Consider the following 24,580-nt stretch of genomic DNA (forward strand, 5'->3'; position numbering starts at 1 on the left):
TGGATCCCAGGCACCTAAAGTTACTCTCTCCTCAGGCGGAATCTTAAAACCCTTTATCTCAATTGGGAGAGTGGTGGAGGTAACATTTCTGTATCTCGCTGGCCATAAGAAATCCACGCATTTTCCATACCATAGTCTAACTCTATACATAACACACAGATAAATTGTCCGCACCAAATATTTACCCAGGTAATCCAAAATCAAACCCAAACAATTTCTGTAAACCAGAGCCCCAAAAATTGAAAAGAATAATCGCTCTACAATCCACAACACCTTCATGTTTGCTAATTCAGCTAGAAAACACTAAATCAATCAAGTAATAAATTAAACTAATTATCTGCCCCACGTTGGGCGCCAAGAAAAAAAAAATGTCGTAGGGTTGGAAGGGTAAGGCCAAAAAGCCTCCTCCCTCTCTGTTATAGATGACTCCAAGTAAAAGTTTTTGGTAACTGATTTATTGGCACTAAAAGGTTGTAAAAAGGCAATAAAAGCAATATCAGCAAGCAAAGCAGCGCGCTGGGCTTGGGAGGGGTCAAAACTTCACCTCCACAGCAGCCTTACAATAGTTTTTCTTCATCTTATATAGTTACATCATTTACATAAGCAAACTTATGCTAAATAGAAGGCAGGCATATGATGATTAGTCTTAGAATAGATGGTCAAATCCCTTCTCCCTACATTCAGTGTGGTAAGGGTCAAAGTACCCACTTGCACGCATGCTCAATTGTGCAGGCTTCTTATCTGAAGAAAACAAATTCCTAGTTCTGAATGTTTATCTTTAAGACAGCTCCTTCTCAGCCGTGGTGTCTCCAATTAACCAGACAGTGTCCTTGCAAGTCTGCAAGATAGGTTTCTTTCCCTTTACCCTCTAAATAGGCCTCACAAGATCCTGACCCTTAATCCCAGTGCACTCTAAGTCTTATAATTTTGACACAAATCACCAGTATATTCATCACAATCCCCCATTTTCTTTTTGTTATCATTGATTTGTGTTAAAATTTCTAAATTTTTCAATACTTCTTTAACTGGATCATGGTTAGGTTCATCTGTTCTGATCACATTCTGATCATAATTCTCTACTTGTAACTCGTTAACATGAGCAATCTTACTTAAAGGTCTTAGTATTTTGTAACAACAATTGCAGAGTATTATGCATAGCAATATCACAATTATTCCAACAAATATTACAAACAAATGTTTAAGCCAATTTAGATTTGGTAACCAGAAAGTTAATTTATCCCATATTTCTTTAAATCCACAAGAAGTATCATCTAAAGAAATCTGATGTAATATCTGATTGTGGTTTACGATCGCCTGTAAATCTGTTTCCACTCGTTTATCTAGATTAACATAACTACAACAACTTACATTTATGACTACGCATACACCCCCTTCCTTAACATATAAAAAATCCAAAGCTAATCTATTCTGAGTAGATATTTTCGAGAGACTATTGATTTCAATTTGCTGCGCTTTTATTGCATCTATGCTTGCATTCATCATGATTTCAACTGTAGCAGAAAAATTTACCATTGCTTTTTCAAGTTCACTAACTCCAAGCCAAGGCAGAAACCACCTAGCAAAACTATGAAACTTACTATGTCTGATTACTAGTGGATTTGCTCCTCTCTTAGTTTTTCTTGCAAAGCTTCTAAGTAATCCCTGTGGTTGATTTACTATAAAGATATGAGGATAGACTGGTCCTATAGCACATCTTCCTTGCCATCCTAAGGGTAATACCTTATAAGCAATTTTACCACATATCCAATACCATCCTGATCCAATAGGTATTTGCCATCCTTTAGGTATGTGTCTTTTCTCTTCGGTCTGATCGAGATTCCACATATTTGCTTCTCCATAGCTAATAAATTGTGAACACTTTGAATATTGCCCTATAAAAATTACATCTCCACATCCAGGGTCAGTTCTATTTCCCCCTTTATTCTTGTCTATAGTTATTTCCCAACATCGCTGGACACAAGGTACTGGCATATTCGCATGTAAAGGTTCCTCAAATTGTAATTTCCACCTTAACTGAGATTGTGGAATCTCCATATGATCCTCATGTTTATGATTTTGGAATACTTTTTGTATTTCTGTTACATTAGGAAAGGCTGTTCCTATTAAAGGAAGCCCATGGGCCGAATTTTTAGGTAGCCGGGAACAGATCCAACAATCAGTCAAATTATAACTATTCACTATCCCTTTCAATAGATGCAGATAAGTGTTTTGTTCCCATGACCTTACTTCAAATGGTGCTATCATCAATATGATTAATGGGGTTATGATCTTAGCTCCTTTTAATTTGTATATCATTACTAATGTTGAAAGAGAATTCATCCACACATGGGAACATGGTTTTTGATCTTGATTGGACTCCTTATGTGCAAATAGGGTTAGGATCAAAATTAGGCTCCACCAGTATATGTTAACTCTGCCTCCTCGGCCTGCTGGGGTGCAACCAGCAGCCGGGTGTATTTTCTTCTCGGCAGCAGTTACATTCTTCAGGAGTCCTACAGATTTTAACTCCTTAACCCACTTCAAAATTCCATTTGGAGTCTCTTCTCTACTTCCTTGGTTAGTTCGTTTACCATTTCCCATTGTGCTTTTGTTATTTCAATTCCTCTTCCTTCAAAATCTTATGTCTCTTACTTTTCCTTTTACTAATCCCTTTTAATTATTCCTGATATTTCCCAACTAAAATTTCTCTAGTCTTTATTTCCCACTTATGCCAATCCCTTTCAATAATTTTCCATGGGGATTTAAATCCTTTTCCTCACCACAAAATAGGTTTTCTGTATTTACCAGCCCAAACTGCCTATTTTTAGATTCAGCATTCAGGACCAAATATTTTTTGATTATGAGAAATATAAAACCATTTCTTACAACAATTAAAACATTTACAAGTCACCCATCCTTCATAAGTTCTATGATGTTTTATACACGGAATGGAATGAGGATGTTCTTCAGTGTTTTCGTGCTGTGCAGATTCAAGATCACATGCTCCAGAGCCTCCGACTGTGGTGCTATGTCTATTAGAATGTTTATCTGGTCTGTCGGCACTCGCCGCAGTCGTGGAGGTACTTCAAGCAATTTGTGTAGGTGGCGTGGAAGTCGTACTGATGACAGTTTCACTTTCTCCGCCGAGTCACTTTTATCTCTCCAGGCTCAGGGGTCCCGTTCATTCCTGAACTGGTCCTTTTACTCTCGAAACATGCGTCCACCCTTTTTCAGCAGTCCGGACAGCCGTATCTGTGGTTAATAAAACAAGAAAAGGTCCCTCCCAAAGGGGAAACAATGATTTCTCTTTCCATGATTTTATCAACACTTTATCCCCAGCTTTAATTTCATGTATAGCGAATCCCAAAGGTGGGGTCTGAGATAATATACCCATTTTCCGTAACTCATTCAGTCTTTTCCCAATTTGGATGACATATTGCTTTATATTCCAATCTTCAATTAAATTATCTTTAAGGGGCATCCCCTGGATATAGGGCATTCCATATAGCAGTTCATAGGGGGAAAGACCCATATCCCCATGGGGTTTGGTTCGAATGTTCAACAATGCCAATGGTAAACATTTAATCCAAGACATTCGTGTCTCCACCATCAATTTCATTAACTGCTGTTTTATGGTCTGATTCATCCTCTCCACCCGTCCGGAACTCTGAGGGTGCCACGGAGTATGGTATTCCCACCTAGTTCCCAAGGCTTGCATTAATAATTTCACAACCTTAGAAGTAAAGTGTGTCCCTTGATCTGAGTCAATTACTTGGATTATTCCATATCTTGGAATCACTTCTTCTAATAACACTTTTGCTACAGTCTGTGCTGTAGCCCTTGCTGTAGGGAAAGCCTCCACCCACCGGGTGAGGTGATCTATTATTACTAACAAATACTTAATTCTCCCTATTTTAGGTAATTCAGTAAAATCTACTTGTATCTTTTCAAATGGTCTTACAGCCACTTGCCTTCCTCCCATTGCTGCCTGTCTGAATGTTTTTCTGTTTATCTTCTGACATGTCAAGCACCCCTGTGTTACTTGTCTCGCTATCTCGTATACTCCAATGCAGGCATACTGCTTAAGGAAGGCCTCTCCCAAGGCCTTAGAACCCCAATGAGTATGAGCATGCAACCTATTCATAATTACCCTAGCATAAGCTTTGGGTAATACTTCCTTTCCATCTGGAAGATTCCACTTTCCCTCCTTCAGTATGGCCCCCATTTCTTTTATTTTATTCAATTCTTCCTCTTGATAAACCTTTAATTCAGCTTTTTCTGGGTTTTCTTGTTCTAAGTGTAAAATCTTCAGATCTCTTCCCTGATTCCTTAAGGCAGCACTCCTTGCTTCACTATCTGCAGCATTGTTTCCACGAATGTGATATTCTAATCCCCTTTGATGTCCCTTTATGTGAACCACTGCAATATTTTTAGGACCCCTTAAGGCTTTAAGGACTTTTACCACTAACTCCTGATGTATAAGCTCCTTTCCCTGAGTATTTATTAATCCTCTTTCCTCCCAAAGTTTTCCAAAGGTATGCACTACCCCATATGCATATTTAGAGTCAGTATAGATAGTCCCTGATTTGTTCTTTAACAACTCTAATGCTCGGAGTAGAGCATACAGTTCACAGGCTTGGGCTGACCAGCTGGCACTTAAAGGACCTGATTCAACTATCCTCATTTCTCCATCTACGATGGCATATCCTGATTTTCTTTTTCCCTCCACTATCCTGGAAGACCCATCTATAAATAGTCGCTCTCCGTCATCCAACTCAAAGTCCTTTAAGTCTGGTCTTATTTTAGTTTGTAACTCAATTATCTCGATACAGTCATGCTGTAAGTCTTCTGGTGGTTCTCCGAACAGAAACTGTGAAGGATTCTGAGCCTTGGTAGTCCTAAGCTCAAGTTCCGGTGATTCCATTAAAATAGCCTCATATTTCAAAATTCTGCTATCTGTTAGCCATTTTTCTGCCTTTTGTTGCAGCACCCCCCTTATGTTATGTGGAGTGTATACTCTCAAAGGAGCATGAAAAGTTATTTTCTGTGCTTCTTCTACTAATAATGCTGTTGCCACTAAGGCTTGTAAACAAGCTGGCCATCCCCTACTTACAGGATCTAACAACTTGGAACAATACCCTACAGGTTTCTTACTTCCAGCCCAATCCTGGGTTAACACTCCATATGCGGTGTGGTTAGATGTGCTTACGAAAAGGTCAAATGGTTTCTCCACGTCAGGCAGATTTAAAACAGGGGCTTCAATCAACATTCTTTTTATGTTATCCAGTCGCTCATCATCCTCTGGACTCCACTTGATATTACTAAGGGTCAATTTCTCATACAGGAATTTCACCTTTTCGCTGTATCCCTCTATCCATGATCGACAGTACCCCAGAAGTCCAAGCAGCTGCCTGATTTCTTTTTTACACTCAGGAGCCCTTAATGCTAATATTCCTGACACCCTTTCAGGGTCCAACCTCTTTTTACCCTTACTTAACCAATGTCCCAGATATTTCACCTCCTGCTCTACAAACTGCAGTTTTGACTTTGAAACCTTAAGCCCGTTTTCCCCCAAAAAGTTTAGCAGCTGTATTGTGGCTGACCGAGTTTCTTCCTCATCTCTTCCTGCTATCAACAGATCATCCACATACTGCAGGAGTTTAATATTTGCTGGAATTTCCCAACCTTGTAATAGTTTTTCTAAAGTCTGTCCAAATAAATTTGGTGATTCGGTGAACCCCTGAGGCAACACAGTCCACCTTAACTGCTGTTTTCTTCCTGTTTCAGGATCTTCCCACTGAAAGGCAAATAAATCCCTTGAGTCCTTGTCTAAGGGGCAAGCCCAAAAAGCGTCTTTCAAATCTATTACACTATACCAAGTGTATTCTGGGGTCAAATGACTCAACAATGTATATGGATTTGTTACTACAGGAAATTTAGTTAATGTTCTCTGATTTACTGCTCTTAAATCTTGTACTAAACGGTAAGTTCCATCTGATTTCTTTATCGGTAAGATTGGGGTATTGTGAGGAGACATACAGGGTTCTAGTGTTCCTTTGTTTATTAATTCATCTATAATAGGTTTCAAACCTTTTCTCCCTTCTAATGGTATAGGATATTGCTTTATACGTATAGGATTACTTGAGTCTATTATTTGAATTTTAATTGGATCCATATCAATTTTTCCTCTACTCCCATATTCATACCAAACTTCTGGACTTATATCCTTTTCATCCTTTGCAGTTAACTTATATAATCGAACACTCAAACCATCTTCTTGACTCTCTAAATTCAATTTCAATTTTATGATTAAATCTCTTCCCAAGAGATTGTATTCAGCCTCTGGAACAACTAACAAATCATTTAGACAAATCCTTTTTTCCGATTCTATTTCTATATTTTCAAGCAGTGACACCTTAAAAGGTTCCCCTTTAGCTCCAATTACTGTTGCTGTTTTTTTTCCTTCCTCAACCCCCTTAGGAATCTTTTGTATAGTCGATTTTTCTGCTCCTGTATCTACCAAAAATGTCACCTCCTCCTTCTGGGGACCTACTAGTAACTTTATCAAGGGCTCGTTTGATGTTCTTGTCCCCAAAATATACAGCCCCTGACACCCCTAATCTTCCTTAAACATTTTCTCATCTTTCTCCTTTTGTCTACATCTTTTCTGAATATGTCCCTTCTTTTTGCAGTAATGACAAGTAGGGACTTCATTTTTCTGAACCCTGTTATCCCATTTCCACTCCCGTGTTATTTCCTGTGGTTTCTGACTTTCTCTTACAGCAGTTAGAAACAGCTTAGCTTTTGTTTTTTGTTTAACTTCATGTCTCCTCACATATACCTTCTGAGCTTCCCGTAGTAATTCTTCTAATCCCCTGTCTTGCCAGTCCTCGATTTTTTCCAACTTCTTCCTAATATCTCCCCATGATTTTGCAACAAACTGTGTCCTGATAAGGGTCACTCCAGCTGCAGAATTGGGGTCTATTCCAGAATACATCTGCAAACTTCTCTTCAATCTCTCCATCCACTCAGTAGGAGATTCATCTTTCTTCTGTTGTTCACTAAAAGCTTTATCAAAATTCTGTCCTCTAGGAACAGCTTCTTTAATTCCTTGTATTATTATAGTTCTCAGGTCACTCATATTCTGTCTCCCTTGGGGCTGCTGATGGTCCCACCCAGGGTCTTGATTAGGCCACTTTTGATCTCCTGGTGGCCCCCCCTGATTCTGCCTTTCCCATATTCTCATACCAGCCTGTCTAATCATGTTTCTTTCCTCTGCAGTGAATAGAATACTCAAAATAGACTGCATCTCTTTCCAAGTATATGTATTGGGACCCAAAAATTGGTCCAGTCTCTCAGCTACACCTAAGGGATCATCCAGCAAGGTACCCATCTCTTTCTTAAAACTGCGGACATCTGAGGTACTGAGAGGTACAGTCACAAACCCTATTCCTCCTTGCTGCCCCCCCATAGGTACTTCCCTGAGTGGATGTAATCCTATAATGTCTCCCTCTTGTTCATTCCTGTCATTCCTAGCCCTACCTCTTGTTTGGGGAGGTGAAGTAGGGGGAGGAGGAGGATTTGGGGGATTCCGACGACCCCTATCCTGGCGATAAGGTGGTGGTAAGTTGTCCAAGGGTTCCCATTTTTCCTCCTCCTTTTCTTTGCTCTTATCCTTATCCTCAGCTTTTAATGCCAGTATTGGAACAGGAGAAGGCCGTGAAGCCCTAATCCAAATGTCAGCATACTCACTCTCTTCTTGATTAAAAGGCTTTTTAGAGTTCACATGTAAATTTAAGGCTTGACAAATCCAATCCTCAGAAGATCCAAAAATAGGCCAAAACACATGTGGTCTTAATGGTTCTTTTGGCCATACCTCCATACAGTAGTGAATCATTCTTTCCTTTGATTTCCCTTTTCTCTGACCATCATCCTCCCAATATTGAATGAGCAACCCTAATGGACTCTCTGGTGGAATAGAAGGTAAAGCCTTCTCTCCACCCTGCCTTGATGACTTACTCTTCTTTTGTCCCATTTTCTCCTGACTACCACAAATCTTACAAATAATAAACAAATAAAATAAAACTAAAATAAAATAAAACTAAAATAAAAAACTAAAAAAATCCAAAGAGTTCCAAATACTCATGCGAGTGGAACAGTCTAAACAATTCCTACTCACGAATACAATTCCTGGCTACTACAAAAACTCATGCAAGTGGAACAGCCTAAACTATTCCTACTCACGAATACAATTCCTGGCTACCACAAATACTTAGGCAAGTGGAATAAACCACAAATACTCATTCAAGTGGAACAATACCACAAATAATCATGCAAGCGGAATAATCAAAATATTCCTACTCACGAATACCCCTCTTCTTTACCAGCCAGAGCCACCGCGCCAGATCCACCGTACCTCCCCCCTTGCAGAACCTGAAACAGCGGACTCAAACACTCAAACTATGGTAGCCGAATACAAATGTAGCCGAATCCTTCCCCCCCCAAGCGGTATTCTCACCACCGTGGTTGTCGTCGCTTGGATCTCGTATACGAAGTTTTACGGGGTCCACGTCCTCCAATTGGACGTCAAACAACAAACAAAAAAAAGGAAAATAAAAGAAAAAGAAAAAAAGAAAAAAAAATTAAAAGAAAAAAATTAAAAATTTCTTTGCTTGCCTCTATTGAGTTCTGATCGTGCTGACCTTTCCGTCTTTGGACTACAATGAAGCCACAGAAAATGCTGTGGGGCGCCCCTTCATTTGCAGTTCAAAAGATGTGAAGGTTCAGACGATTCCCGGCCAATGCACCATTTGTTATAGATGACTCCAAGTAAAAGTTTTTGGTAACTGATTTATTGGCACTAAAAGGTTGTAAAAAGGCAATAAAAGCAATATCAGCAAGCAAAGCAGCGTGCTGGGCTTGGGAGGGGTCAAAACTTCACCTCCACAGCAGCCTTACAATAGTTTTTCTTCATCTTATATAGTTACATCATTTACATAAGCAAACTTATGCTAAATAGAAGGCAGGCATATGATGATTAGTCTTAGAATAGATGGTCAAATCCCTTCTCCCTACATTCAGTGTGGTAAGGGTCAAAGTACCCACTTGCACGCATGCTCAATTGTGCAGGCTTCTTATCTGAAGAAAACAAATTCCTAGTTCTGAATGTTTATCTTTAAGACAGCTCCTTCTCAGCCGTGGTGTCTCCAATTAACCAGACAGTGTCCTTGCAAGTCTGCAAGATAGGTTTCTTTCCCTTTACCCTCTAAATAGGCCTCACAAGATCCTGACCCTTAATCCCAGTGCACTCTAAGTCTTATAATTTTGACACAAATCACCAGTATATTCATCACACTCTCCCCTGTAAAGTAAAGGGAAAGAAAATTGAAGGGAAAGGAAAAAAAAACTTACAGCTGAATTAGCAAAGCAATGGGTGCTGTATATTTGCAAAGCAATGTAGGATATGCAGGGGAATATATACAAATTTACAATATTTACAATATATACAAAGATATACAATAGAGTAGCACAGAAATGAGAATTCCCCCCCTCTGCTGAGGGGGTTCTCCACCTCCGCTTCCCACTCTCTCCCCTTTTCCCCAGAGCGGGTTAGAAAAGAGAGAAAAGAGAAATAAGTTAGAATCACTTATGTGTTAATTGGAAAGCAGTTAATAGTGGCCTTGCAGCTTATCAGTTTCAAAGTCGAAGCCTTGGCCGAGAGCCTAGAACAGAGAGAGCTGCTGCTCGGCGGAGGAGCGGAAGAAAGACTGAAGATAAAGGTGCTGGAATGACCAGGATACCCTCCTGCACTCCCAGTTCAGAAGGTGCTTCCTCCCACTCTACCAATGAAATTAGTTTAGATCCTTCTTTTCGTTTACCTACTTCCGTCCACCATATTCCCTTTCTTAAGGGGACAGCGTCAAATGGTCACACAGAGATAACAGAATCTATTGGGATGTGTACATCCAGTGGCCTGGCACTTCACAATTTCGGAAGTACAGGGCCTTGGTTGACTCAGGAGCTCAGTGCACCATAATACCATCAAATTATCAGGGATCAGAGTCTATAACTATTCTGGGAGTCACTGGTGGATCTCAAGAGTTGAATAAGGTGGAGGTTAGTATATGTTTAACTGGCAAACTATGGGCGACGGAGATTGGAATCAATATGGCTGACCAATATGATCGAGTATTGTTCCTTTATTGTTCCAGCATTTCAGGCCTATGTTGCAGGCCTATGGCGCAGGCCAGTGGTGCAGGCCTATGGTGTAAGTATAGCACAGTAAAGCAAAAGTGGAGAAGAAGAAGAGACAGGAAAGGCAGAAGTGCGTAGCAAGGGAACTTCTACAACTTATATAAACTCCGAGTGCCTTGTTGGCATGGCTCCATTGGTTCCAATCGCACTATAACAGATTATTGGCCCAACTACTAACGACACGCAAGGTTTGTTGATGCAGGTGCATGTCCTGTTGTCCCAAGATAGCTTTCCATGTTTATAGCTACCAGTGCATTGTTTTAGTTACATGCTGCAGGCACAGCACTGTTTTGCTCCACTGCTAGCTGGCTCTGCATTTATGCTGAGCATGGCCTGCCACCATGTCAGGCTCTTGGCCTGCACTGCCAGATTGCTCACACTGCTCGTCGCTGGCGTTGCCACAAATCCCCCTTTTTGTTTTTGTGAGCAATCTGGTCATGGGAGTTGTTCTCATCCCATACAAGATGCTACTGCAAACACAGAAGCGAGCAAGGTAAAGCTAAACTGTGTAGCAAAAGCAAGAGTTCTGTAGTGCAGCATGTCTAACAGACTGGTGTAACCCATACAAGGCACAAAGCTTAAGTTGAACTAGTTACAATGCTCTACAGAGCTGGCATAATACATGGTCAAGGATTACAAACATTGTAAAGAAGAACTTAGATCTTAACAGTTCCGATCTTTACATTTCACTCCTCTTATTGACAGAGAAGGCTTGATTATGCCTGAACGCATTGCACACAGAGATTGAGGCACAAATGCAATCCTTAGCACTGTCTTTTGCGATCTGCTTTAGGATTATGTTGCATCTTTATTTTCTCTAGGATGGTCAAAAATCATGAATTGTTTAATGGGAGCAAGATTTCTTTAATCTGTAAAGGTAGATCTGGCCAGGCTCTAGCTTCACAGACAGAAAACTTGCAGGCAATCAGCAAGAGCAAAAAGAGCTTCATTGAATTGCCCAATATAAAATTACACATGATAATGTGTTTTTGCTCATCCTAGTAATTCTGATCTCTAAATGTTCACATAACAGTTAAGCAGTCACGACTCTCAGTTATAAGTTAGATGCTTTCTGTTGACATCTTGGTTTATCGTGACAGTCGTGCTAAGCAGGTTTGCTGATTGTCATTTTCATGACAGTTGTGCCGTGTTCGTGCTGTCTTGCAGTGAGAGGGTTACAGCACATTGCAAAGTTGATGTTTCTAGGGTTACAACACTTTCTAGGGTTACAACATTTTCTAGGGTTACAGCATTTCTAGAGTTGCCATGAGCTAATATTTTGCTATGGGGTATTCTCTCTTTTCCCCCTTTTTTTTTTTTTAAATTTTTTTTTTGTTAATAATCTCTACTAAGCAAAATGTAAAGATGAAACTGCATCCTCTAGGATGTCTACATTCAGAGGCACACTTAGTTAACAAGAGAGAATACAAAGTTATCAAGCAACCACAATATTCAATCCTAATTCACATGATGCTGTGGTACATTCTTCTGAGTGATGCTGTTTGATCCCAGATGATCATAGCAGTTGTTGTGATCGATGTTCGACTGCATGGGAAATGCTGTGTCCTCGTGGTCTTGATTCTTCCGCCGTTGTGTGTTGCGATGATTGCAGTTAGCAGAAAAGAAGGCTCGAGGTGACCTGATCGTGGCCGTCCAGTATCTGAAGAGAGCCTACAAGAATGCTGGGGAGGGACATCCTAGCATGTCAGGAAGTGAGAGGACTAGGGAGAATGGAACAAGGCTGGGGATGGGAAGATTCAGGCTGGATGTGAAGAAGAAATTCTTCACCGTGAAAGTGGTAAAGCCCTGGAATGGGTTGCCCAAGGAGATGGCCGAGGCCACATGCCTGGAGGTGGTTAAGACCAGGCTGGACAAGGCTCTAGCCTGCCTGATCCAGTGTGAGATGTCCCTGCCCATGGCAGTGGTTGGAACTAAATGATCCTTGTGGTTCTTTACAACCTTGACTCATTCCACGAGTCTATGATTCCACATATTTTGTAACAAGTTTTGACTGGGGTTTTTGTTTGTTTTTAATTTGAGCTATTTTTAAATTTGTAAATATTTTTTTGCTTCATTTCTATAATATTTTGAAATCTACTTTCAATAAATCTATTTCATTTTTGTTTGATTCCATTATATGTGTATATGTTTTATTTCTAAGTTAATTTTTAAAAAATTTTTTTTACATGTTTACAATTGTTTTTATTTAATTCTGTAATTTCTTTTCATTTCAATTTTATTTTTTGTAAATTATTTTTATAGTTTTTTCTTTTTAATTCTAATTTGAGTAGTTTCATATTTTATTTTGAATGTCTCTCTTTCATTATTTATTTTTTGTTTCATTTTGATATTTTATTTAATTTTTAGTCATTATTTTCTATTGTGAATTTATTATTTTGATATTTTTAATATTTTTACTTTTAATCTAGTTCTTTTGTTTAATTATTAATCAATTTCAATTTTTGTTTTTAAATTATTTTTGTACTGTTTTAATGTGGTTTTTTTCTTTATTGCATTTTATTATATATTTTTTTGCACTTTTTAATTATTTTTTGTTAACTTTTTGTTTGTTTTGTTAATTTTAATCTAATTTTTATACATATATTATTCAATTAATTTTTGTTATTTTGTATTTTAATTTTTCTTTGTTCTTTAAATTTTTATTATTATTATTTGTAACTTAGTTTTTGTCATTTTTAATTTATTTCTTTTTTTTACCTTCTTTATTATTAGTTTTATTTTGTTATTGTAATTTTTTAATCTGTATTTTAATTTGTTATTCTAATTAATTTTTTATTTTAAATTTCTTTTATTTTTTTATAATTTCTATTTTTTCTTTTTATCTAGTGTTTAATCTTCTATTTTTGATCTTATATCCTTTATTGTATTTATTTTTTACGTCACATGCTTGTTTTATTGAATCTATTTTCTATTTTAATTTTGATTTTTTGTTTTTTTATTATATTTTTTACCTTCTTTTCTATTAATTCTTTTTTATTACCATTTTTCATTTTAATTTTCTTGGTTTTTTCTTTGTATAATTTTTTGTTTGTTTCAATCTAATAGTCTTGATAATCCTTATTGTTATTTTTTGCTAACAATTCTTATATTCTTTTGTTAATAGCTATTCTGTGTTAGTAATCCTTATGATTTTTCAGTGTGTCATATTTTGTTTTTAATATTTTGTTTTTATTGTTGCTCTTCTTTTTTATTACTATTCTGTTATTTAATAATCTATGTTTTGTATCCAGAGTTTTTGTGCTTTTGTCATATATTTCTATGTTTACATTTTTGCTTTGCACTTGTTACCTTTTTGTTTACGATTTTGTTTTGCATTTTTTGTATTTTTTCTGGTCTATGTCTAAGAATGAAATATAAAGACATTATTTTAGCTAAGAAATACTTTTTAAAATGAATACCTATTTACTACAAATCTTAACTATATTACATGGAGCTCCTTTGAAATGCCATGGCACACAACTAAGAAGGTTCAAACCAAAAGAAATCACTCCTACCAACTTCCGTCCACCATATTCCCTTTCTTAAGGGGACAATGTCAACCGGTCACACCCTGGAATTCCTGAGGGACAATACTTGGATACATACCTAAGGACTAAAAACTGTATAAAAAGACCTGAGTGACACTGTCAAAGCAGAAGAAAGAAGATGGCACCACACGCTGGAAACATCACGGGGCAACACAACGCATCTTGGACTCTCTCCACCCCTGACCGTTGGTAATATAATCTCTTTCCTACTTTCTCCTTTTTCTCCCTATTTTCTCCTCTCTCACTTTAATTCCTTCCCTCTTCTCTCTCTTTCTCTCCCTCTCTATTTTCTCCCTCTCCCCTTCTTATTTCCACTTTGTTTATGTAATAAATAGTTGATATTTTGGCCTTGTTTGTGCCTCTAATTTCACAACACGGGAATATTTAAAAGAACTGTGTCTCCGGACCGAGACATTAATTGGCATAGTCGGCAGGATACCCGTGCAGTGCAGTATCACAGCAAGATTATTGCATTTCTCAGAACCTCGAAATGTGTGTGTGTGTGTCTGAGACATACTCTGAGTACGAAGTGAGTGTCGAGTCCAGGTTTGTGTTTTCACTCTCCCGAGAGGGACGTGGCCAGAGAAGGACCAAGCGAAATTTTCAGAGAGACTGTGTGGGAGTTCTCAAAAGCTTTAAATGTGTGTGCTTTCTCGGGGAAGATTATCTGGGGTACAACTGTTGGTTTTATAGTGTGACCTCCTCGAGAATCCTCTGTACCCTCTTTTAGGAAACCCAGTTTTGGTGATATTTGTAAAGTGTGTATTCTCTCGGGGAAAGTGTGGCTTTCCCGAGAAGCCCAGTATTGAAGCAAAAGTTTAGAAACTTCTGCCGGTGTGTGTGTTCTCTCAGGGAAGCAGAGTGACTCTTCCCTAAGAAACATTTTTTTTTTTCTTGTCCTGGTGTAACAGAAAATTTGAGGTACAAAAGCTGAGAAGCTTTTGCAAGTGTGGGTTCTCTCAGGGAAATAGGACTTCCTTGAGAAGCCCAGGTTGTTGTTGTTTTTTCTTGTGTGTGACCTCTCCTGAAAAATCTATTGTGCATTTTTCCTGGAGAAGATTATTTTGGAGTAAGCCTTTTAAAAGTGTACGTTTTTTCCAGGGAAGATTTTGTTGGTACAAACAGTGTTTTGATCTGAATTCCCGGTGGGACTTAGTGCCCTATTAAGAAATGCTTTGTGAAACAAAAGAGATGGCCCGGAGTGAGTGGCTTTTTAACCTTCTAGAAGTTCACGGGGCCCACCCATCTATACAAGGTCTTGATTGGGCTTATGAAAACTGGAATAATTTCCAGAGTGTGGCTGATCGTATTTTGGCTCTGCAAAAAGAAGCCAAGGCAAAAACCGGAAAAGGGAAAGCTTTTATTTGTGCAGTGTTAGGCGCCTGTTTAGCAGCTGCAGTGAGAGAGAAAGAGGAATGGTACGAGCAAGAGAATAAAACTATTTCCTCTTTGCAGGGCTTAGTAGACGCACTACAAAGTGCTTTGGAGTGGCTGGAGAGCTCCCAAAAAGAGAGGGACCTAGGTGTGCTGATCGACAGCCACCTGAATATGAGCCAGCAGTGTGCCCAGGTGGCCAGGAGGGCCAATAGCATACTGGCCTGCATTAGGAATAGTGTGGCCAGCAGGAGCAGGGAGGTCATAGTGCCCCTGTACTCTGCTCTGGTTAGGCCGCACCTTGAGTACTGTGTCCAGTTCTGGGCTCCTCAGTTTAAGAAGGACATTGAAACACTTGAGTGTGTCCAGAGAAGGGCAACAAGGCTGGTGAGAGGCCTTGAACATAAGCCCTATGAGGAGAGGCTGAGGGAGCTGGGATTGTTTAGCCTGGAGAAGAGGAGGCTCAGGGGTGACCTCATTGCCCTCTACAACTACCTGAAAGGTGGTTGTAGCCAGGAGGGGGTTGGCCTCTTCTCCCAGGCAACCAGCACCAGAACAAGGGGACACAGTCTCAAGCTGCGCCAGGGGAGGTTCAGACTCGAGGTGAGGAGGAAATTCTTCACCGAGCGAGTCATTCGGCATTGGAACCGGTTGCCCAGGGAGGTGGTTGAGTCATCGACCCTGGAGGCGTTTAAGGGGAGATTGGACGTGGCACTTGGTGCCATGGTCTAGTCATGGGGTCTGTGTTGATAGGTTGGACTCAATGATCCTCGAGGTCCTTTCCAACCTAAGTGATACTGTGATACTGTGAAAGCCATGTGGCCACTTTAAAAAATGTAGTAGCAGAGCTTAAACTTCAGTTGGAAGCAAAACAGGAGGGGAATTACCCGGATCCTGCCCCCATATATCCATGGGCAGAATTGACAGCAGCTAAGGAAGCTGCTGCGCATATCAGACCTCTCATTAAAACTCAAATTTTATATGAGGATGGGGAAATTACTCCCACTATCACAACTAAAGAAACACCTTTCTCCTCAACTGAACTGGCCAAAATTTGTAAAGAATTTGCATGCTCTGCTGGCGAATCTGAGGTGGAATATGTATGGCAAGTTTCAAAAATTGGAGGTGATCAGATTATGTTAACAGAAGCTGAAGCCATGGGCTATTGGGGTGATAATGTTTTTCTAAGTACAAAAAACAGAAGTGGACACTGAGACGATCTCAAGTAAAATGATTAGATCTGTGACACTTTCAAGTCTGTCCAGCAGTCAGACACTTTAAGGTACCTAGGTTTCTCAGGGGCACGATGATTTCAGGACTGCTTCTGTGGCCGTGGCTAGATACATTGCTGCTTGTCAATGCCTTCATTCGTTGTGGTCCTGCAGTCATGAGGCAGTGGCACCTGTTGATAAAATGCTGAGAACCTGTTTAGTTTCTTCATTAGCATTGTCGAATGCCAAAATATCCAGCATTTCTACCTTCATACCATGAGTCAGGTCTGAATTAGTATTGAATGCCGTATGTAAGGGATGGCATTGACAAAGGAACCAAGTGTCCCTGTTCGGGAACCAGATGTAGACGATGGAGATTGGAATCAATACGACTGACCAATGTGATCGAGTATTGTTCCTTTATTGTTCCAGTGTTGCAGGCCGATGGTGCAGGCCTGAAGTGCAGGCCTATGGAGCAGGCCTGTAGTGCAAGTATAGCACTGTAAAGTGTAGAAGAAACAGGAGACAGGAAAGGCAGAAGTGCGTAGCAAGGCAACTGCTACAACTTATATAAACTCGGAGTGCCTTGTTGGCATAGCTCCATTGGTTCCCTCTGAGTGACCACACATTGCACTATTACAGATTATTGGTCCAACTACTAATGACACAATGAGGTTGTTGATGCAGGTGCATGTCCTGTTGTCCCAAGATAACTATCCATGTTTATAGCTACCAGTGTCTTGTTTTAGTTACATGCTGCAGGCACAGCACTGTTTTGCCCCACTGCTAGCTGGCTCTGCATTTATGCTGAGCATGGCCTACCATCATGTCAGGCTTTAGGCCTGCACTGCCAGATTGCTCACACTGCTCGTCGCTGGCATTGCCACAATTCTTGGTCTAGAGAGACAAATCCTATGGACACGGAACTCCAGAGAGGATTGAGTCAGACAACGGAACTCATTTTAAAAACAACCTTGTAAAGAACTGGGCTAAAGAGCACGGTATTGAGTGGATATTCCATATTGCCTACTATGCACCAGCTTCAGGGAAGATTGAGCGCTACAACGGTTTGTTGAAGACCACTCTTAAAGCCATGGGGGGTGGATCTTTGAAAAACTGGGAAAAACATTTAGCACAAGCAACCTGGCTGGTAAATAGTAGAGGTTCAGTGAATCGAGCTGGACCTGCACATTCAGATCTGCTACAGAAAGTGGAAGGTGACAGAGTTCCTGTTTTTAGAGAAAAGGATCTGTTACGTAAAACTGTTTGGGTATTTTCTCCCTCAGGAGAGGCTAAATCTGTCCGAGGGGTGGTTTCAGCTGAAGGTCCGGGTCACACTTATTGGGTAATGCAAGAGAATGGTGAAATTCAGTGTATTCCACAAAGAAATTTAACTTTAGCTGAAAGAGTTTAATTTCAAACTGTTGTGCAGCTACATCGTATCCAAAAGAAGAATTTATGAGGATTCTGTGGTGCATGAACCCTGAGGACCGTGAGAGCCCTGAGTCAACTAAGAGACCCTGAGAATCCCTGTTTTCCTTTTTTTTGCTTCGTCAGCGAAGAGATAAACTGTTTTCCATTTTTCTCATTTTCTGATTTTCTTGGACTTCTGAATCATCTACAGAATTGACAGCAGCTAAGGAAGCTGCTGCGCATATCAGACCTCTCATTAAAACTCAAATTTTATATGAGGATGGGGAAATTACTCCCACTATCACAACTAAAGAAACACCTTTCTCCTCAACTGAACTGGCCAAAATTTGTAAAGAATTTGCATGCTCTGCTGGCGAATCTGAGGTGGAATATGTATGGCAAGTTTCAAAAATTGGAGGTGATCAGATTATGTTAACAGAAGCTGAAGCCATGGGCTATTGGGGTGATAATGTTTTTCTAACTACAAAAAACAGAAGTGGACCCTGGAGCCTTACTCAGAGGGCTGCCTATTGGGCAGGGGGGTTTACTCCAAAGGAGAGAGGGGAACCTGTAGTTCTGCGGGGAGGGATGAATCAGGTAATGGAGAGTGTGCAAAGGGCTGCATGCCTGCAAATGATATATGAAAGAGAACTGAAACATCATTTTGAATCCCCCCTTTCTCTCCTGGTGGATGCAAACAGAATGAGTCCTCTGCTCAGGGGTCTCCCTGACTCCCTTAAAATAAGAGGTATCCAGCTCCAAAAAGAAATAGCTGATACCCCAATTTCCTCCAGGATGCAAGCTGCTCTAAGAGACAATTTAACACACGGAGGCAGCCAGCCTGACTTGAAACCATGGACGTGGGAGGAGGTCAGAAGGGAGTTATTAGATTATGCCAGGCAGTATAGTATCCCTGATGAAATTAAAAAACCTGACACTAGAGGCTTGAGGCATGTAAAAATGAACCACCTACCCTCAAGTCCTCAGGGGTTTAACCGTGCCCCCAGCCGGCTTGGAACAGGGGGCAGGGAACACACAAACACCCGGCAATATTGGTGGGGCTTAGGCCTAAAGAAAAATATCCCCAAAGAAGTGATAGATGGGCTAAACACAAAGCAATTAGAAATGACTGTGAAGAACTGGCCTGAGCCCAATCAGAAAATTGAGCCCACCACGCCCCCCTTAATAGACTTGTCTGATGAGAATAAAGGCGTGCCTTCTTTTCAGCCTCAGGGAAACTGAAGTCTTCACTCCTCAATGGTGAGGGGTGGATGTATATTCGTCAGCTCACCGAAAATGGCCAGGGCGATTTACTAATCACTGGCATTGTAGGACCAAAACAAATTCCTATTACATTTTTAGTAGACACTGGGGCTCAGATTTCAGCTATTAAAACAAAGGATGCTACTGATTGTGGAGTGGTGCTCTCCAAACAGAAATTGCTGGTAGCAGATGCTCTGGGTCAAACCCATGCACAGGCATTAGCAACCATCCGGTTAGGCTTGCCAGGGGAAGATAAGGACACAAAGGTGTCAGTGGTTGTAGGGGAGTTTCCAACTAACCCCCTAGGGCTTGATGTTTTAGAAGGGAAGACCTGGACAGACAACAAAGGGCGGAAATGGTCTTTTGGGTCTCCCATAATGAGCATTCGGCTGTTGAAAGCAGTACCTCTCCTGCCTCACTCAAAGCTTACAAATGTCAAACCTTATCCTATACCTCTGGGAGCTAAAGAAGGAATAGTGCCTGTACTGGAGGACTTAAAGAAACAGGGTATTGTGGTTCCCACCCACTCTGCTTTCAATTCCCCAGTTTGGCCTGTACGGAAGCCTAATGGGACATGGAGGCTGACCATTGATTACCGCAGGCTCAATACCAATACTGAACCACTAACAGCTGCAGTGCCAAATATTGCTGAACTCATAGCTACAATCCAGGAGAAAGCACACTCGATTATGGGTACAGTGGATGTGAAAGATATGTTTTTTATGGTCCGCAACCTGAGGACCAAGACCGCTTTGCTTTTACATGGGGTGGTCAACAATTCACATTCACACGTCTCCCACAGGGATTTAAGCACTCACCCACTTTTGCCCACCATGCCCTGGCACAGGAACTGGAAAAGGTCCAACTGGAGCCAGGGGTCAGTGTTTACCAATATATTGATGACATTCTGGTAGCAGGAGAAGATATTGAAGGGGTATGAATAACCCAAGATAATATAATTTCACATCTAGAAAATTTGGGGCTGAGAATACCACCTGAGAAAATACAGATGCCCTCAAGTGAAGTGAAGTTTTTGGGAATCTGGTGGAAGGGGGGAATGACCTGTATTCCACCAGACACCCTTTCCTCCCTGGACCAGATCAAAATGCCAGAGTCCAAAAAGGATTTGCAACATGCACTAGGATTACTTGTGTTTTGGAGGAAACATATTCCTGATTTTTCAATTATTGCAAGACCCCTATATGATTTGTTACGCAAAGGGGCTCAGTGGCAGTGGGAAGAGCCCCACGAAGAAACATTACAGCTGCTAATATTTGAAGCCACTGCCCACCAAGCTCTTGGTCCTATTCACCCTACTGACCCTGTGCACATTGAATGGGGAATTGCTAAGTCTGGCTTATCAGTACACTTATGGCAAAAGGGTCCAGAAGCCCCTGTCAGGCCAATTTCATTTTACAGTCGTAGTTTTAAGGATGCAGAAAAAAGGTATACGGTGTGGGAAAAGGGTTTGTTTGTGGTTAGTTTAGCCCTGCGGGAAGCTGAGAAGACCATTAAACAACAACAAATAGTGCTTAGAGGCCCATTCAAAGTAATTAAGACAATTCTGGCAGGAACACCACCACCTGAGGGGGTGGCCCAGAGGGCCTCTGTGAGGAAATGGTATGCCCCGATAGAGCACTACTGTGACATCTTTTCAGTATCTGAGGGAACCACCAAAATGTTGACCTTCCAGGAGGAAATGGGTCCAGACTGGGAGGCTAACAAACCCTCCCCTGTAATACAAGTAGCCCCTACATTCTCTGGACAGATACTGAATGCATGGTTCACAGATGCTTCCTCTAAGCGGGAAGGGAAGACCTGGAAGTACAGATCTGAGGCACTCAGTGTGGATACCGATGAACAGATAATTACTGAAGGGGAAGGTAGTGCTCAAGTGGGGGAGTTGATTGCAGTCTGGAGTGTTTTTCAGCATGAGGCTGAATCTGCTTCTCCTGTCCACATCTATACTGACTCCTATGCTGTATTTAAGGGCTGTACTGAATGGATACTCTTCTGGGAGGAGAATGACTGGGAAGTTAATAGAATACCTGTATGGCAGAAGGAGAAATGGCAAGATATTCTGGCCATTGCTAAAAAAGGAAAATTTGCAGTGGGATGGGTGGCCTCCCACCAAGAGGATGGTTCCTCTGCTAGCCAATGGAATGGCAGAGCAGATGAACTAGCCCGATTGGCTCCCCTGCAAAACACCCAAATAACAGAAAATTGGGAACGGTTGCTAGAATGGCTGCATGTGAAAAGAAAACACTCTGGAATAAAAGATCTGTATTGTGAGGCCCAAGCAAGGGGTTGGCCAGTTAGCAGAGAAGAGTGCAAGACTTGTGTCTCTGCTTGTGACCAATGCCGCACCCGTTTGGAAAGACATCCTCTGGAAAATGACCCCCTGCACCTAAGAGAGGGGAAAGGGCTGTGGGAAGCTTGGCAAGTGGACTATATTGGCCCTTTCCGAAAATCAGAAGGGAAGCAATATGTGTTGGTTGGGGTAGAAATAGTGTCAGGATTGGTCTCGGCTGAGGCATTTGCCAGAGCAACAGGAGAAAACACAGTAAAGGCACTGAAGGGATGGTTTGGTACATTCCCTAAACCACAGTCCATCCAATCAGACAATGGTTCCCACTTCACTGCCAAAACAGTTCAAGAGTGGGCAACCCAGGAAGGAATTACTTGGGTATATCATACCCCCTATTACCCACAGGCAAATGGAATCGTGGAATGAACCAATGGTCTGTTAAAATGCTTCCCATATGCCAGGATGGGCTGAGCAGCTAAGGGAAGCATTGACCAGTGTTAATAGCCGTTGGGGGGTAAACGGATGCCCAAAAATTACAGCCTTTTGCCCCAAAGCCCCAGAAATCATGCCAACCATACTTGAGCATCCCAAATCTCCCTCATACTCTCCAGGCCAACCAGTTTTGGTTGAACTCCCCACTGTGGGAACAATACCCCTGGTACTCAAAACTCCAATTAATAAATATACCTGGAGGGCAAAAGATGCTCATGGAAAAGAATTCAAGATAAATACAAGGTGGATTATTCCATCTTTCTAATAATAACTATCTACCGGTTCCCTAAAATGGACCGTGTCCGCTTTCTTTTTTTTTTTTCCTTCTAGGAGAAAGACCCGAGGTCTGCCTTAGAGAACCTGTGGAGCTGTTGATCATCTGCATTGATCGTCTGCATGACCTTCTGGGAAACCACCTTGTTATAATTATCTATGTGATTGTGACCATTTGAGGCTGTCCCCTTAAGAAAGGGAATATGGTGGTCGGATGTTTGTAAACTAAAAGACTGATCTAAACTAATTTCATTGGTAGAGTGGGAGGAAGCACCTTCTGAACTGGGAGTGCAGCAGAGTATCCTGGGCATTCCTGCACTTTTCTGGTCAGTCTGTCTTCCTCTCCTCCGGTGGCTTGCTGCTCACTGCTTCTGGGCTTTCGGCCAGACTCGGCCTTGGGAAGAGATAAGAAATTTCTAACACGTAATGGCCTAACTGCTTGTAATTAATCACTGCTCTTTTTTTCTCTTTTCTCTCTTTCTAACCCTCTCTGGGGAAGGGGGGAGAGAAGGGGGAGCAGAGGTGGGGAACCCCCTCAGCAGAGGGGGGAACTCTCTCATTTCTGTGCTACCTTCTTGTATATCTTTGTATATATTGTAAATACTGTAAATTCTGTATATATTTCCCTGCGTTTCCCTGCTTTGTAAATATACAGCACCCACTGCTTTGCTAATTCAGCTGCGAGTTTTTTTTTCCTTTCCCTTCAATTTTCTTTCCCTCTACTCACAGTGTGGGGGGGAGGGGCCTGGCCTTTCCCTTCTAACCCTCGACATTCATTTTTTTTCTTGGTTTACCCAACATGCGGCAGATAATTAGCTTAATTTATTACTTGACTGATTTAGTGTTTTCTAGCTGAATTAGCAAACATGAAGGTGTTGTGGTTCGTAGAATGACTATTCTTTTTAATTTTTGGGGCTCTGGTTTACAGATATTGTTTGGGTTTGATTTTGGATTGCCTGGGTAAATATTTGGTGCGGACAATTTATTTGTGGATTATGTATAGAGTTAGATTATGGTATGGAAAATGTATTGATTTATTATGGCCAGCGAGATACAGAAATGTTACCTCCACCACTCTCCCAATTGAGATAAAGGGATTTAAGATTCCGCCGGAGGAGAGAGTAACTTTAGGTGATGCCTGGGATCCAAAGGTGATTTATGTGATGTGTATAATTCTGCTGCTGGTGATAACTAATGTGTATTCATTGTATTCCTGGCGTCGGGAGAAGAAGGTGTCCAGGGCGTGTTTTGTTCTTAAAACTAGATCAAAGAGAAAACGCCGTGGTTCTAGATCAGTCCCAGAGACATCTAGTGATGAGGAGTGTGGAGAATCTGTGTCAGTAAAAAAGAAAGCTAAGAAGTTAACTGGAAAGGCAGCCCTAAACGACTTTGCTGCTGATTCTGGCAAGCTGCCAAGGGCGGCGGCTGGTATCAACATGGTGTCTCCTCCTTCTCCTCCTCCTTCTTCTCCGTCGGCCCTTAACGGAGCAACGTCATTTCCGCCAATCTCTCGGTGGGACCGGAAGTCACTGCCCCAGCAGCTGATTTATCTCAGGACCTGTCAGCTTCTATTAAGGTGGCTGTAAATTCAAACACAGCTCCAGTTAAGGTGGCTGTTTTAAAGACTAGAAGTGGAAAGACCAAAGCTGATGGAGAAGAAGAGCAGGACACTGATCCTGGTGAGGGGTCCTCTACTCTAAGAAATCCTGCTGAGGAAGAAGAGAAGATTTGCTTTAAAGATCTAGTCAACCTAGTGAGAGCAAAGCAGGATAGAGATGCAGCTAGGATAGGAGCTGGCAAAGGTGGCTCTCAGCTTAAAGAGATCCTTGAGAAAATGGCAGCAGGATTATTAGGGCAACCAGGTGGGGAAGAAGAGGAACAAGATGAGATAACCAACTGCTCCTCGCCGCGTGAGGAATTGAGAAATGTCCATAAAGATTACACCAGGGTAGATAAGGAGCCAGTTCTAGCTTGGCTTAGTAGGTGTTATGATACAGGTGCTCCAGCTCTAACAGTTGGAGACAAGTCAGCAGCTCAGTTAGGAACTCTCTCGAGGGAAAATGGAATAGATAGACATCTAGGCAGGGTTCTCAGTAAGGTTAAACTGTGGATACACCTTTTAATGGCGGTTGCCCTGAGATGCCCTTCCCGAGATGATCTTCCCTGGAATCCTAAACCCTGGACTACCATAGATGAGGGAATTAAGCGCTTGAGAGAATTTGCTGTTATAGAGCTACTCTATGGTGAACATGAAAATCTGAATCCTGGTGACATTCCTGTGGGTATTGGTCTTGCTAAAAAGATCATCAAACTTGCTCCTTCTAATTATGCAAACATTCTGGCAAGCAGAATTGTGTCAAGAAATTATGGTGGAGCATCTCCTACAGTTGGCCAATTCAGTGATCAAGTGAGACAACTGGAGGATAGCATGACACGTGTTTCTT

The 24,580-nt window shown here is 41.2% G+C and overlaps 1 protein-coding gene and 1 long non-coding RNA gene across 2 annotated transcripts; one reads left to right on the plus strand and one right to left on the minus strand.

Moving 5' to 3' along the window:
* Window positions 1–3,085: 3,085 nt before the first annotated feature.
* LOC137443463 (uncharacterized) lies at window positions 3,086–8,816 on the minus strand. The gene is made up of 3 exons (XR_010987884.1): window positions 8,703–8,816; window positions 8,519–8,573; window positions 3,086–3,280 (listed from the first exon to the last, which is right to left on the minus strand). It is a non-coding gene; the product is annotated as an uncharacterized lncRNA (long non-coding RNA).
* A 9,047-nt stretch (window positions 8,817–17,863) lies between these two features.
* On the plus strand, window positions 17,864–22,315 carry LOC137443346 (uncharacterized). The gene is made up of 4 exons (XM_068142940.1): window positions 17,864–17,879; window positions 18,012–18,707; window positions 19,610–19,756; window positions 22,194–22,315. Exons 1-4 carry the CDS (start codon window positions 17,864–17,866, stop codon window positions 22,313–22,315), a joined length of 981 nt encoding a protein of 326 aa, XP_067999041.1.
* The last annotated feature ends 2,265 nt before the right edge of the window (window positions 22,316–24,580 follow it).

The sequence above is a fragment of the Melanerpes formicivorus genome, unplaced genomic scaffold (genome assembly GCF_026170545.1).
Source record: "Melanerpes formicivorus ecotype bairdi unplaced genomic scaffold, bMelFor1.0.p_v2 SCAF_9, whole genome shotgun sequence".
Classification (NCBI taxonomy): Eukaryota; Metazoa; Chordata; class Aves; order Piciformes; family Picidae; genus Melanerpes; species Melanerpes formicivorus.

Excerpts from the sequence above, each read along its gene's own strand:
- LOC137443346 (XM_068142940.1), top strand. Across the intron at positions 18,708-19,609 it reads AGATTATGCCAGGCAGTATA|TTTGGCCTGTACGGAAGCCT; the intron begins GTATCCCTGATG and ends TCAATTCCCCAG. Across the intron at positions 19,757-22,193 it reads GAAAGCACACTCGATTATGG|GAGAAAGACCCGAGGTCTGC; the intron begins GTACAGTGGATG and ends TTTTCCTTCTAG.